The following is a 13772-nucleotide window of genomic DNA, read 5'->3' as shown; positions in this document are numbered from 1 at the left end:
CAGCTGAGGTTCGCAGCCTGTCGGGGGTGTTCAAGATACCTTGTCCGATGCGGACTTCAGCTACCCTGTTCCTTCAGCAATGCCTCACCTAGGCTCATTGATGCTGCACCGAGCACGCAAGACCCATCAGAATAAATACAATGTGTCACTGTTAATTATAACATACCAGGCCTAGGTACTTTTTGAAGGTATTCAAGTGTGAATACATCGGCACTGTGGACAAGCCAAGGCCGTGCCACGAAGAGATACAGCAGCAAAAATGTTCGAGGGATGCTAGGTCTATTCCGAAAGTTCCAAACTCCATACGTTGCACAGTATATACCAAATCCCATCCTTTGATTGAGTACCACCGTGAAATAAGAAAATGAGAATGCACCAGCTCTCCACAAATGGACCTGACGCGCAGACGCGCTCAGTCGTCCAAGAAGGTAAAAAGATGCGTATGGAGGACGTTCATCGCCCTAGTGGCATCCATCGCATCGATGACGCACGATATGTTAATCTCGCTCGCGCCTAGAACATGTTAGTTGAGCCGAGAAGAATATGTATAAAAACACGTCGGTCACATACCTTGCGAAATCATCTCGAGGTTGATCTGGTGTTCACCGAGCACGGAGAACATCCGGCCGGCAATACCGACCATCTGCCGCATGTCCGCACCGACAAGACTCAGAATGGACATGTTGGTATGTATGGTGACCTCGCCGCACTCCTCGAGTTCCCTCTGGGCGGCCGAGATGTGCTCGAGCTGCAGACTGCCCGAGTGGATCGCCAGGGAGACGTGGACCTCACTGGTAGAGATGAGATCGACAGAGACAGAGTGCTGGTCGAGGATCTTGAAGACGCGCGCAAAGAAGCCGTGCGAGATGGACCTCTTGTTGCTGTGGATGTTGATGATGCTGATGTTGTCCTTGATCGTGACGGCGGTGGGCCGCTTGGGTGGACGAGGCGGCGAACCTGGTGTGAGGAGGGAGGGCTCCCGCGTGTGCTGTTTCCGGGCCTGCTGCGGCCGGGGGACAACCAGGGTGCCGTTGCCCCGAGGGTTGTTGACGTTCTTTATGCGGATCGGGATCGGGGGCTCGGCGTGGATGACCTGGTCCATGGTGAGGTGGTGGATGACTTCGGAGCCATAAAAGGTCAGCTCGGCCGCTTCCGAGGGCGTGATACTTGTCAGCAGACTGGCCGTGGGCACCTTGGTCGGGTCGGCCGTGAAGATACCGTCCACCTCCTTCCAGATCTGCAGCTCCTGTGCCTCAAGCCCAACCGCAAACAGCGCAGCGCACAGATCTGTGTAGCCTCGCCCAATGTCGCCTTCCATCAGACTTCCCGGTACGTTTCCAAAGAAGCCCGTGACCACGGGGATCCGCGTTCCGCACCGTGCCACCCTGTAGGCGAACGCCGCCGCGGCCATTGAGTAGAATTGCTGCCCAAGCGCGCTGGCTGTGTCATTGTGGAAGATGTCGGAGAGATCCACGTATTCGGCGTCCACGCCGGTGCCCTTGAGGAGGGCGGTCATGAACAAGCAGCTGAGCTTCTCGCCAAAGCTCACCACGCGATCCTTGGACCGGGCATTGATCTCAAGGTTGAAGCGTTTCGCGGCGACAATGTACTCGCTCAGCTCCTGGCACTCAGCCTTGATACACTCGATCAGATTGGACCGGAGATTGCTAGTCTCTGGGACAAAGGACTCGGCGGCAAATATGTGGTCGTTGCAAACGTTGACGATGAGCAGGTTGGCCTCATCTATGAGCAGCTGCTGGTCCTCGTTACTGGCACCAGCCGTGTTGACGGCACGCAGCTTCTCGTACACGCCTAGGAGTCTGTAAGGATATGATGAGCAAACCGGACTTCACATCATCTCGCATCGCATGTGTGAAACGTACCTGCTTGTGGTGCCTTCTGCCTTCTTGCCTGTGCTTCTCGCTGAACACACGACAACCACTCTGTTTCCAGCCAAACTCGCCCTAGTCCCTCAGTCAGTCCAGCCGCCACCCCCTCGCGCTCTCACACGCGCGGGTTTTATCATTGAGGTAACATACTTGACAATATCACGGGCAATCTGGTAGGTTAAAAGTTAGATATCCGTCCGTCATCGACACTCTCATGAGCTGGGCCCTCGAGGACATACCTTGTCAGGAAACTTGCCAACACTTGTCCCACCAAACTTCTGGACAATCCATCCTAGACCCTCCTCGTTTCCACGCAGGGCGACGTCCGTGGTGGCGCTCACCATCCTGCCACAGGAAATAACGACGTGGTCCGACGGCGGGCAGCCCAATTCCGGGTTTCGCCTTTGCTGTCAGGATTGTGACTGAACACTGCCAAGTAGTCTGATGCGGAAGAGACGATGCAACGGTGCAACAAGAATGCAACTGGGGCCAGAGGGGACGATGAACCAAAGTGTGAGTGAGATGGGGGATCCCACACGCGATGTGCCTAATTTTTTAATGCCCTCTGACGATGGATGGATGGCTGGCTGGCCGCCCGCCGACTCGGAAGTGTACAAGTAGTTCGCTGCCGATTAAATTATTAGTCTAGTGCCTGGATCTGGTGGATCCGCCAGTCAGTCTAGTCACCACCTACCTTATCGATTGGCGCCAGAGTAACTCTTTTCCCTAAACTCATGGCAACAATGAATTATTATTATTACGCTCCCAGGCCAACAGTAGGCTTCCTTCGCTTCATACCCTCCGTCAGCGACCGCAGAGCTTGTTCGGGTGCACTTCACGCTCATTGAAAGCGCGTTTGAACCCAATGTTCACGACAAGGTGGCCTGTTGGCCTGTCTGTGTACATTCACTGAAAGTGACTCGACTCGACGTGGGCTGTCCTCCGTTTTCGGACAGCACGCTCAAATCAAGTCGAGACTCCACCACCAGCGCTCCAATCCATGTCCTTGAATCTCAACAAATCATTGGAAACTCGGATGCTTGAAGCATGAATTCATTACATTGTAGCAATACGGCAAAGTACATCAATGCTTTGGGAATCATCCAAGAAGCCAGCGCGTACGCTAAGTCAAAATCCAAATCCAACCCCGGACACACACGGAATCCTGGGTATCCATCATGCCTCCATGTTGTCCCATTCGTCATACCATACCCGCCCCTGAGTCCGCGCGTAGTTGCTGTTGTCCTCGACCCGCGCCCTGGCTGGGTCCGCGTGCGAGCTCGACCAAAATAACGCCGTACGCCAAAGACGAGGACCCCCCTGGCCAACTCCATGTCTGTCCTAATCAAGCATTCATCATGAGCTCATCTGGCCGATCGCTTCGGCCTGCACCGTCGAGTACTCCGTCGACATCGACCAGTTGCTCTGCGTTACCAAAGGTAAACTTGTGAAAATCCGTATCCGGTGTGCGGATTCCGATCCCACTGTCATCATGCACGTCAGGCGTCGTATCTGCAAAGTTGTCCGAAGGTTTGGGAGGGAATGGCGCCCGGTTCGAAACTCGCGGTGAAGTCGGGGCGGCGGTCAAAGGCGAAGCGGATTCGGTAGGACCAGCATTGTCGGGAACTGCACCGCTGCTGCTGGAAACACGTTTGCTGGGTGCTTCCGAATCGTCTTGGCCAACGTCCCCGCGGATCGAGGTGGTACGCAGAAAGCCTCCAGCCTCCGCCAGGAACCAAATCTCCTCATCAATAAACACCTTGAGTACAAGCCATGAGCTGAAACTCGATAGCCCCCCAATGGTCAAATCTCGGACAATCGTAGTGCCCACTCTCTCCACGCACCAGGCAATGTCCGCGTGGGAAGCGTATGGAAACTTGGAGGGCAGACTCATCAGGAAGGCCTCCAGCCTTTCAATGTGGGAACGTCCCGTCGCCCTCCTAGCAGACTCTTGCCCATTTTGCCGAATCTCTTGGGACCGCGACGACATGTACATGACAAAATCCTCAGTCTGCGGCACGTTCTCCGGCTCCAGCACATCCCTCAGCTCTGTCAAGAGTAGGTTCACCACATCGTCCATCCCTCGCGTGGGTACACACTCGGCAATCTTGCGCGGATTGATGTTCTGGACCCAATCAACAAACATCTGGTCACGATTCGCAACATTGGTCATCTCCCGCACCATGGCATGGGCGGAGACGTTGACACGCAGCATCCTGTCCATGATACCCGCAAACACCGTCGCGGGACCGATCTTGGCCTCCAGGACATGACTCGGCTGCCCGCGGAATGATTCGTGAATGTGTCCTACCAGGCGCTCGGAAATCTTGCGCATCGAGCTCATAACCCTTTGCGGAATGACTTGGTGCGACAAGTGCGCAATGAGCCTCGTGCACCGTTGGTAGAGAAGGATATCGCATTCCTCAATCCATCCTGCGATTTTTGGATGGGCAAACAGTCTTTGAACAGGCGTGGTAAGCGTCCCGTGGAAGCATTCGTACAGGTGAAAGAAACTCTTCTCTCGACAGTATCGTAGACTTTCGACTATAGATGTACAATGTGATCGATACAGAGCTGTAAGCGATTGGGCAGCATCGGCGTCCGTGTTCGCAGGTAGGTAACGGCCAATCGAAGGTAGCGTGATGGGCTCGGCTGAGTCTGCCGCCCGATCTGCCTCGTTCATGAAGCTCAGCTGCAGAGGTGTTTTGGCGCAGATTGTATTAATGTTCGTATGTGGCATATTGTAGCGGCTGTGCGCCTTCGAGCTTAGCATACTGTCCGTCGCCCTCGTGCCTGATCGACGATTGGCCACGTCGTCAAGCCTGGGCGGCTGAGCACTGGGCGGCGCAGGGTCTTTTGTTATCGTTGTGTTGAAGTCCACCTCGGGGCTCTTCTCCGTAGGGATATCGTTGGGTGCATGAAAGGGGTGGGAGGTGCCCCTCTCAGTTGCTGGCTGCTCCTTCAAGTCAAAGTTCACATAGTGATACTTTGATTCGCCTCTCACACCTAGCCGCCGAGTCTGTATGTTAGGGAACAGAATGCGCACCAGCTTGCCGAAACTGGCAGGGTTTAAAACGATCACCCTGTCGTCAGAGCATTGGGACGCATACATGGAATAGACTCGACCCCGGGGAATCGAGTTTTTGCTTTCCACACACGACGCATTGAGCCTAACGGGCGTTAGCTGGCTCTCAGGTAAGGCTAGGAGTTCAGCTCACCACAACATGGCATACAGCTGGCGTTTCCTCTCGGCCTTTGGACCACGCTCGTTCCCACGCAGTTCGTTCGCGACATCCTCTAAAGACTTTGCCTTGTTGGTATCAAACAAGTCTCTCATCTCTCCATCGTTATTGGCGTTGGATCGTTTCTTCGACTTCTTGGAATCCTTGGCTCCGCTTTTTCGATAAAAGTCCATGTTCTCGTTACCGTCTCCAGGCTCCATCATTGAGATATCTGCATCATCCCAGGGCACCTGGTCAATGTGGGCCAAGCCATGGGGATCACTGCCTCCGCGATTGGGCATTACCCCATGATGAGGCTGCAAACCTGCGGGGTGCTGAGAAAGACGACCGTCATTGCCCATGGAGAAACCATTTGATCCCCCCTGCAACTGATGAGTGGCATGCACCAACATGGCCTCTGAGCCAAGTTGCTGACTACTCATGGACCGACGGGGTTGCATAGTATGGTGCTGGGATCTGTGCCATTGGTTGGCGTACATGTTGTTGAGTTCGAGAAAGCTGTTTGGGTCTACGGGGTGCTGGGTGGTGATGCTGCGCGTAGATGTAGTCGAATCTTGCGATCGAGGTCGGGTTCCTGATCGCGGCCGCTCCCCCAGGGGTCCGTCTGTGCAGCAATTAGCATACTGACGACGATGGGAAGGCGTTGAAGCGTGCTTCAGATATAAGCAGGGCCTACTTACGCTGATCCATGGCCTTGCGGCTACGCGACAAAAGTGGCGGAAAAGGAGGAGGAGGGTCGTTGTAATTTCTTCTTCAAGCTGCGCCTGTGCCACAACAAACATCCCCAAAGCCGGAATATATGGGCAAAACAGTGGCGCTTCCAAAATTCGGTCGTTTTGTTCGATGCAAAAAGGAAAGGAGAGAAGACAATCGCGTCGATACCTGTCGCAACGGGGAGGATAAGTTCTACAAGCGCCCACGCGTCGAGGCAGAGGCGTCGTCAAAAAGATCGATTGTTGTGGTTCCAGGTCTGTTTTGACGTTGGGAGGCCAACCGTGGGTCCGAGAAGAACAACCTTGTGCCCGCTTTGTTTTGCGCGGTTATGTAAGCAGCCGCTGGCACGCCCACTCATTAGCGACAATTCCATCCCCAGCCATCACAACTTCAGACCAATTTCAGCCACCATAACACGCCGTTACGGTTTCTTGTGCATTGTTACTATCACAATACCACCGATTGCCTCGGTTGGTAAATGTACCAAATGTTCACCGGTAGACTGCTCACCGCGGTGAACTCGCGTCGTCCGAGCCCACAAGAGCAGGCCTTATTTTGAGCTTGTAGGATCCAATCAGCTCTTTGTGCACCCGCAACTGTGATGCCGTGCTATCCAAACAGAGGACATGTTCATGCTCGATGCACGAGAGCAGGGTCACGGACGAACCACCATGAACAGTCATAAGCAGGCCAGTCTCGAGGATTCAAGGGGGTTCGCTTGCTCCTACGATACTGTTGTTTGCAGTCATCACAGCTTAGATGTAATCGTGCATCCAATTAATTATACGTAGCTTGAGCGTTCAGAGATGTTGCTGCGACGGCAAGCAAGCTGCGCGCTCGCTGTCAAGGACTCGACATGGAATGGGTGTTACCATCTGGCCCCACTGAATGACGATAATAACTCCTTCTGACGCAAGCCGCGCTCTGCCCGCCGACAGCTTGTCTACGAGCTGATCGTCCGTCGGCTGCACAAAACTGTGTTCACATTAACACATCACACTGTTGGAATATCCTGATTGCCAATCTCGCATCGTCACATTGTTCTTGCTTGCCTTGCATTCCCATATTCTTCGCAACGCATATACCATAGCCGGCGACCTTCCCCACGTGCTCGTCACCTCGCTTATTACCCCTCCGCAACCCATACCGAGCATCCGCGAAGCCCTCGTCAGCCCACACACAGCTTCGCGCACACACGCAAATCGCAACACCACGTCCAAACCCACGATTCAAGATGTCTTCCGCACAGGCCAACATCCAGAACTACCTTGGACAGCTCGACAAGGAGGTACTTTGTCTCATCTTCTCCCTCATGCAATGAACATGCGCTGACCGGTTCCTCGCAGCTGTCCAAGTACCCCACCTTGAATAACCTCGAGAAGCAGGCTGGCGTCCCCAAAGCCTATGCCGTGCTGGGACTGGCTGCGCTCTACTTCTTCCTGATTATATTCAACCTTGGTGGTCAGCTCCTGACCAACTTTGCCGGCTTCGTCATCCCTGGCTACTACTCCATGGCTGCCCTGTTCACCCCAGGCTCCAGCGACGACACACAGTGGTTGACTGTGAGTTCCCTCCCCATATCTATCGCGTTAGTATGCGCTGACACGGAAAAGTACTGGGTCGTCTTTGCCTTCTTCACCGTTCTGGAGAGCTTCGTCAACATCATTTACTGGTTCCCCTTCTACTTCGTCTTCAAGTTCGTCTTCCTTCTGTGGCTGGCGCTCCCCCCGTTCCAGTAAGTCAATCCCGGCGCTCTTCGTGATGTCTTTTTGCCTTACTGACACACTATAGCGGTGCTCAAATCATCTTCCGCTCGTTCCTTGCCCCCACCATGGGCCGCTACTTCCAGTCTGGATCCACTGCTTCAAACCTTCGATCCAAGGCCGAGGGTTTTACCAAGGACCAGTAAGGTTCTCAATCAGAATCCTGCCAACAGGCCAATGATTCAGTGCTTCTCGCCCTTGGTGCTCCCATGCGCCAACTAATAGTAAGCTTGAACTGAACTCCTGGGCTTACGTGAGCATCCCACGGGTCGAGCTATGCGCTACGAAAAGGTTGAAGGTTTCGAGGGACTCGGAGGAAGATATATGGGTGCTTCGAACTCATGTTGAAAGGCTATCCGTTTGGATATAGCTACTTGTGTGGTGGTGGAAAGTCCGAGAGTCAAAGGGGCTCATATGTAGGTGGTTGGGGCAGTGGAAAGTTCAAGAGCATAGTACTAGGCGAGTAATTCACGTCAGATTCCGTGTTCGAACCTTTTGTATGGATATGTTGGCCCTGGACGCATGCCTTGACCTTCGTCTGGTGCTACAACACACTAGGTACAGTCTCGACTCCTAACAGCTGTAGTGGCATGAGTAGCAATCGAGAATAGAATCAAATATCATGTGAGCGATAGCCGATCAAATCAACAGTCATATTTAAGTAGTCTTACCTTTGGATTTGTTGCTCCTGGGCGACGGATCCCATTCAGGGACGCGCAGTCACTCAAGAGGCCGCGTGAGATTTAGTGGAGACCACTATCAGTCGCATCAGGAGTCCAGGACCCTGATGTTTGACGACCATCTCAAACCAATTCCATTTGCGTTACCAATCCAAAACTCGACTCGTCCCCTGCGTCTTGAACGCTTTCAGAAAATGGATCGCCGTACTGGATGACGCGTAACAAGGACGCTTGACCGAACAAAACTGCGAAATCGAGGGCCCCAGTTGTCAAACACATCGAACTACGTCCGCAACCCGACATTCGCTCTCCTGGTCGCCCAACCACGGCTGTTGATGATTCACCATGGCCATTGGCGCCATAATTTCTCTACTGCTCGCCCCCAAGTTGTCTAGCGCCTCCCTCGATGCGTCAATAACCGAAGCGGAAGTCGGCGCAGACTTCCTGCCAGCAGACAATGCGGCTCAGTTTTCATACGAACCGGACTTTGAGTTGTTCGACCGTAGCGTCATCGGCCGGGCTCCATCAGAATCATTCCTGATAGAGCTAGATGAGCCTCAGAGTTTCAACCTCTCTCCGGGCTCGACGCGCTGCTATGTTCTGTCGTCCACAGGCGCTGCCAGCAGGAGAAGAAACGCCCAGTCTTCCAACACAAGCCAGACCGACAGTTTCGATGGTCCAATCGAAGTAGAGGCCAGAGAAAAGAGCCCACGTCAGACTTCTAAAAGCCAACTTTACCTGTCTGCGACGACATGTCTCCGGCCGGACTTTGTGGGAGATAGCACGAATGCAAAAACCGCGCCGCAGCTCCGACTATTGGCATCTGTATCTCAGGAGGACGGATGTCCGATCACCACAAATGGCATGGATGAAGAAATGTGGGCGGAATTTGACGAAGGACTCGCAACATTGTCCGTCGGTGCCCAGGACGATCCGGTCTATGTGACTATACTCGCACCGAATGTATCCGATGATTTCGAGGGCAACTACAACTTCGAGGTTGCTATATCAGAAGATGGTTATTACCACGACTGGCAAGCCGACAACGAAAGAGGGCAGGGTCAGCTCATGTGGATGGACAGTGATTCGAGTGCTGCGCTGCTGCAAACCCAAGAGTTTGAATATTCGCCAAAGAATCGGCTGGAATCTATGGTGACGAATCCCCCCTTTGAGCTCTACGTTGAAAACATGCGCTGGCCGGTGTTCAACGGGATCGAGCGCTCATTGTGCGGCATCCGGCAGAATGCTCTCATCTCGGCCACCAATGACGGAGATGGTCGACTGGGCATGCTTGTCAGAACGAACACGTCCATCCGTGGAGAGGACAAGCTACCACGGCAACATTTCTACTTTGAGGGTCTGAATGAGACGTCGACGTATCGCGCAATCCTGGTGCAGGTGGCGAACACGCAGGAGGACCAGCACTTTAGTAAGCGCCAGACACCAGTTGAGGGTACGGGGAATACGCGGAGGTTCTTGGCATTTGATCCCGCCGACTTCGCTACACTGAGTGGTGAGTGAGCATTTCTCCTGGACTGTGATGAACATACTGACGAAAGGCAGGCACAATATGCAAGGTGGTCACTGACTTGGATTTCTGCACCGAGAACCAACACGCTGTTCCCGGGAATGGGGTACTCAATGGTACCGAGCTGGCCCAAGTGTACGATGATTACGCTCGGAAGATGTATGGCCACTTCGAGACGGTCTTGGCACAGGAACAGTGCGAGACAGATCCAACCTCACAATATTCACTCGCCAGGAACTGCGATGATTGCAGAACAGCTTACAAGCGCTGGCTGTGCACAGTAGCCATACCACGTTGTGAGGACTACTCCAGTGGGAACAGATATGCCATTCCTCGCAACGTGGGCGCAGCGTTCCCGAATGGGTCGTTTGTTCCCGACGAGGAGGGTGGCAAGTCGCGTCGCCAGTTGATGGACATTCACGGGTACAACGCATCGAGGAATAGCTTCATCGACAAGGAAATCGGGCCAGGGCCGTACAAGGAGATCCTGCCCTGCGCGGAGATCTGCTACGAAGTGGTGCAGAGCTGCCCCCATTCCATGGGGTTTGGGTGCCCATTGCCAGGCATGACGGGATTCGAGTACAGCTACGGGGAGAAGTCGATGTCCGGTGCATTGTCCTGCAACTATCCTGGGACGCCGCGATCTCGTCCGAATGCTGCGGGCACTATTCTGCCTCAGAGCGCTCTACATGGGCTGCTATCAGCGACTGCCTTATTACTATTGCTGCTATGATAATGACCAATAATATAATACAAATCCTCCGTCATGCGGCTTTTGAACCATTTGTACACTCACACATCAGTCTTGTCCTGGTACGTGGAGCCCGGCCTCATGAGCTCTTGGTCTCGGCTGCTTCGAGAGCCTTCTTCTTGTATTCGTCCACTTTAGCCTCGAGGCCTGCAATCGTAGCTGTGTACGTCTCAGCATCACCGGCGCTGTCATTGCTGTAGGGTTCGTTGGAGGCCTTACCGTCCGCCTGTGCCTTTGTCTCCTCCGTATCAAGCTTGACCCAGGACCAATAGATGAGTTGGTACGTAAACACGGCTACGAGGAGAACCTTGGCGACGGGTCGAGTGAACGTCTTATAGAATTGGGACTGCATGGTGTCAATGTCATGTCTTTCGCTCTGTGACTAGCCTTGGGTCTGTACAGCTGGATTGGGCGCCTTGGACGCATAAAGCCGTCGCTGGCTTATAGAGAACGGCGCCAGAGGCATACGCCTCAGCGGTATTAACCGAGATGCGTTCATGATTTGTGAGTTCGTGCACAATATGAGGATGGACTTGACTTGAGATGGCGCTCTCTGCGTGACAAGGTCGCAGATGTCACGTGAGCAAGCGTTGTTTCCCCGGTCTCGGCCGACACGGTGTTTATCCTCCGGCATTGAACCTCTTCGTCCACCTGGCGACATCTTGTCCAGCTGTGTCTAAGCTAGGTTGGCCCGACGAACGAGAATAGCGGGTTGTTACTTCACCACTGGAAGCTTGGGCACCATGTTCCCGTACTTCAACCATAGACACGGCCGTCAAAATCTGCTTGCTGACTCAGGAATAAACCAGATCATGAAGATCAGGTGCGCTGGCAGTACAAACCGCAGGATGCAGGGAACCTGCTACGAGAAGACGCCTGGAGGTTTTGTGTGTCGCGAATTATCCAGGCGCCCAAGATGAGCGCCATCTGAATACCTGGTAAGGGAATTTACTGGACTCGCGGGAATGCATCACACTCGCCAGTACGACGATGTGGCTGTGCTCCCCGCGTTTCGAGCAAGCGCCACAATCCAGGGGCCCAGTTAGCTGCAGGGGAGCTAGGCGACTCGTATTGATTAACTGCCACATGTCCATCTGGACTTGGAAACCAAAATCTGTCCCCATCGTCGCCGTCGTATATCAAGCAGTACACGCCTGGTCCCTGCCGCTCGCTTTGTTATACTCTCTCCATTAGTATTCATTCGAAAACTCGCAAAGATCGCAACCGTCCCCTAGTCATGGTACGTGGCATCAACAACAGTACCCCTATGTCGGCCGGCATGTGCTTGCCACAGAGACTGACGATCTATGCAGGCGCAAACTCCCGAGCAACGCCGGCGCAACGCCCAGTTCGCCAAGAAGAACGAGGCAAAGATGGGCAAGTCGGAGGAGCAGCTTAGGAAGCGGGTGGAAAAAGTGCAGAAGTCTCCCATCTCCATGTTCTGGGCTGGTACGTTCCGCGGGTACCCAAACCGCGTCGACGAGTGCTAATAGCTCGCGCAGTCATTCTCGGATTTATTGTATTCGGCGGTCTGGTCTTCGAAGCTCTTTCTCGATTTTTCGGATAGGTCACCGAGTCTGCGACGAGCGCCTCGTCGCGGCGGGAAGACAAGGGGGGAACGAACACGCGACAGCTATCCTCGAGCTCGACGACAGAATGCTATCGTGACTAGCATGACGGGCAGCGCACGGGTTCGACATGGAGAAAAATAATTTACGTGTACATATATACGTGGCGCAACGGGCAAAAGGCAACGGCGGTCGTTTCATGGGTTTTCTTGCGTGCGGGCTTAGGCTGCTCACAGCAACCGCGCATTTTCCGTAATTATCACTTTTCCATTTGACAGAATCAACCGGCGTGGGGTATCGGTCCGTCCCAACTTTGGAGGGACTGTTGTTCTGCTTGTTCCAACAGATATTGATCTCCCCTACGCTCCTAGGCCGCGACGCTGGTTGCCGCCTTCGTTCTTCACCTTGATTCCCTCCTCAAATTGGCGCTGAATCTCTGCTTCCGCCTTTGTCGAGCTACCCTTTGACTTGGCTGCCTTCTTGGCCGCCGCCACCGGTGCGCTGGCCTTGCCACCACCCAAGAGGCGCATCATCTTGGCCTGACGAGCCTCGCCTCCTTCGAGCTCGTCCACGTTCCAGTTCTCATTGTCGCCGGCGGCGGCTTCCTCGACGACGTCCTCGGACTTGCGCTTCTTCGACTTGGTCTTCTTCTCGCCATCATCCTCGCTCTTGCGCTTCTTGGCTGGCTCCTTGACGTCCTTTTCCTTCTGCTCTTTCTTTCCCTTCTTCTTCTCCTTTTTGCTCTTCTTCGTTTCGGTGTCGGAGGCGGGGGGTACGCTCAGAACGGAGGCAGCGTCGCTCTCGCGTCGTTTCTTCATGACAACCTCGTCGGCTGGGACAGTCTTGACTTCTGTTTTGACAGCTACGCCGCCATCGTCCGATTCCGATCCCGAGTCAGAGCTGGAGGTGGAGGTGGAGTCGGAAGAGTCGGATTCCGAGTCGGAGCTCGACTCAGAATCAGATGTATCGTCTTTCATTTCGGCGTCCCCGTTCCCTTGTGCCTCCTTCAACTTAGCCTGTATTCGTCAGCCCCATATCCTTAGCAGGAGATCATTTTCGTTCCATACCTGCTCTCGAACCCACTGCTGGTGTTGCAACTCAGCCTTCCTGGCCTCAGATAGCATCTTCTCGGCCTGCGTCCGTAGCTTCTGCGCTCGAATGAGCAGGCGTGCCTTTTTCCGCTCGGTCTTGGCTGGGCGCTTGGCTTTCCCCTTTGCCTTCAGTTCTGCTTTGCGCTCCGGTGTCCACTTGGCCGAGGGTTTGACGTTGGCTTTGCGGGCCTTCTTGGCTTCGGCCTTGATGCTACGCTTTGCTTTGCGCTCCTCTGTGCGTTTAGCGCGCGCTTCGTTGGCACGCTTCGCTTTGGCCGCTATAATGATAGTCAGCATAGACATTCGTTGTACACGAGCTTCTACTGACCCTTCAGATCAGCCATCGGAGCGCTGGGCGCGGCGGAGGTCTCTGGTTCCATGTTTGCCGCCTGTCGTTCCCGTTCCGTCTACGGATTTGTGCTTAATCGAATCGGAGGGCAAGGTCGTGAAGGTGCTGAGGCAATCGCAATTGGTCCTCTTGTTGGTCCAAACTTTGACAATGATCTCACTTCTGGGCAGCCGCAACAGCCCGGTGGAAAAAAAAGT

At 54.1% G+C, this 13772-nt stretch overlaps 6 protein-coding genes across 6 annotated transcripts; 2 read left to right on the top strand and 4 right to left on the bottom strand.

Annotated features, from left to right (window-relative positions):
* Positions 1 to 412: 412 nt before the first annotated feature.
* Positions 413 to 2233, bottom strand: J7T54_002015 (aspartokinase-like protein; the record flags this gene model as incomplete). The annotated part of the gene is made up of 5 exons (XM_051504609.1): positions 413 to 513; positions 571 to 1820; positions 1884 to 1964; positions 2040 to 2059; positions 2129 to 2233. The coding sequence occupies 5 exons, from the start codon at positions 2231 to 2233 to the stop codon at positions 413 to 415; spliced, it is 1557 nt and encodes a 518-aa protein (XP_051363712.1).
* A 1001-nt stretch (positions 2234 to 3234) lies between these two features.
* J7T54_002014 (DNA damage and replication checkpoint protein) lies at positions 3235 to 5412 on the bottom strand (the record flags this gene model as incomplete). Its single annotated transcript, XM_051504608.1, has 4 exons — positions 3235 to 3667; positions 3734 to 4322; positions 4665 to 4948; positions 5108 to 5412. 4 exons carry the CDS (start codon positions 5410 to 5412, stop codon positions 3235 to 3237), a joined length of 1611 nt encoding a protein of 536 aa, XP_051363711.1.
* Positions 5413 to 7079: 1667 nt separating this feature from the next.
* J7T54_002013 (Protein yop-like protein) lies at positions 7080 to 7754 on the top strand (the record flags this gene model as incomplete). Its single annotated transcript, XM_051504606.1, has 4 exons — positions 7080 to 7133; positions 7192 to 7407; positions 7459 to 7580; positions 7637 to 7754. 4 exons carry the CDS (start codon positions 7080 to 7082, stop codon positions 7752 to 7754), a joined length of 510 nt encoding a protein of 169 aa, XP_051363710.1.
* Positions 7755 to 8633: 879 nt separating this feature from the next.
* J7T54_002012 (Calcium influx-promoting protein-like protein) lies at positions 8634 to 10549 on the top strand (the record flags this gene model as incomplete). Its single annotated transcript, XM_051504605.1, has 2 exons — positions 8634 to 9801; positions 9852 to 10549. The coding sequence occupies 2 exons, from the start codon at positions 8634 to 8636 to the stop codon at positions 10547 to 10549; spliced, it is 1866 nt and encodes a 621-aa protein (XP_051363709.1).
* Positions 10550 to 10646: 97 nt separating this feature from the next.
* J7T54_002011 (uncharacterized protein) lies at positions 10647 to 10919 on the bottom strand (the record flags this gene model as incomplete). Its single annotated transcript, XM_051504604.1, has 1 exon — positions 10647 to 10919. One exon carries the CDS (start codon positions 10917 to 10919, stop codon positions 10647 to 10649), a length of 273 nt encoding a protein of 90 aa, XP_051363708.1.
* A 1575-nt stretch (positions 10920 to 12494) lies between these two features.
* Positions 12495 to 13606, bottom strand: J7T54_002010 (uncharacterized protein; the record flags this gene model as incomplete). Its single annotated transcript, XM_051504603.1, has 3 exons — positions 12495 to 13151; positions 13203 to 13504; positions 13555 to 13606. 3 exons carry the CDS (start codon positions 13604 to 13606, stop codon positions 12495 to 12497), a joined length of 1011 nt encoding a protein of 336 aa, XP_051363707.1.
* Between the last annotated feature and the right edge of the window lie 166 nt (positions 13607 to 13772).

The sequence above is a fragment of the Emericellopsis cladophorae genome (assembly GCF_022114955.1).
Source record: "Emericellopsis cladophorae strain MUM 19.33 chromosome Unknown NODE_10_length_638493_cov_120_236322, whole genome shotgun sequence".
NCBI classification, from domain to species: Eukaryota; Fungi; Ascomycota; class Sordariomycetes; order Hypocreales; family Bionectriaceae; genus Emericellopsis; species Emericellopsis cladophorae.
The sequence above is the reverse complement of the archived record's forward strand: the minus strand, read 5'-3'. Positions and strand labels throughout refer to the sequence as shown.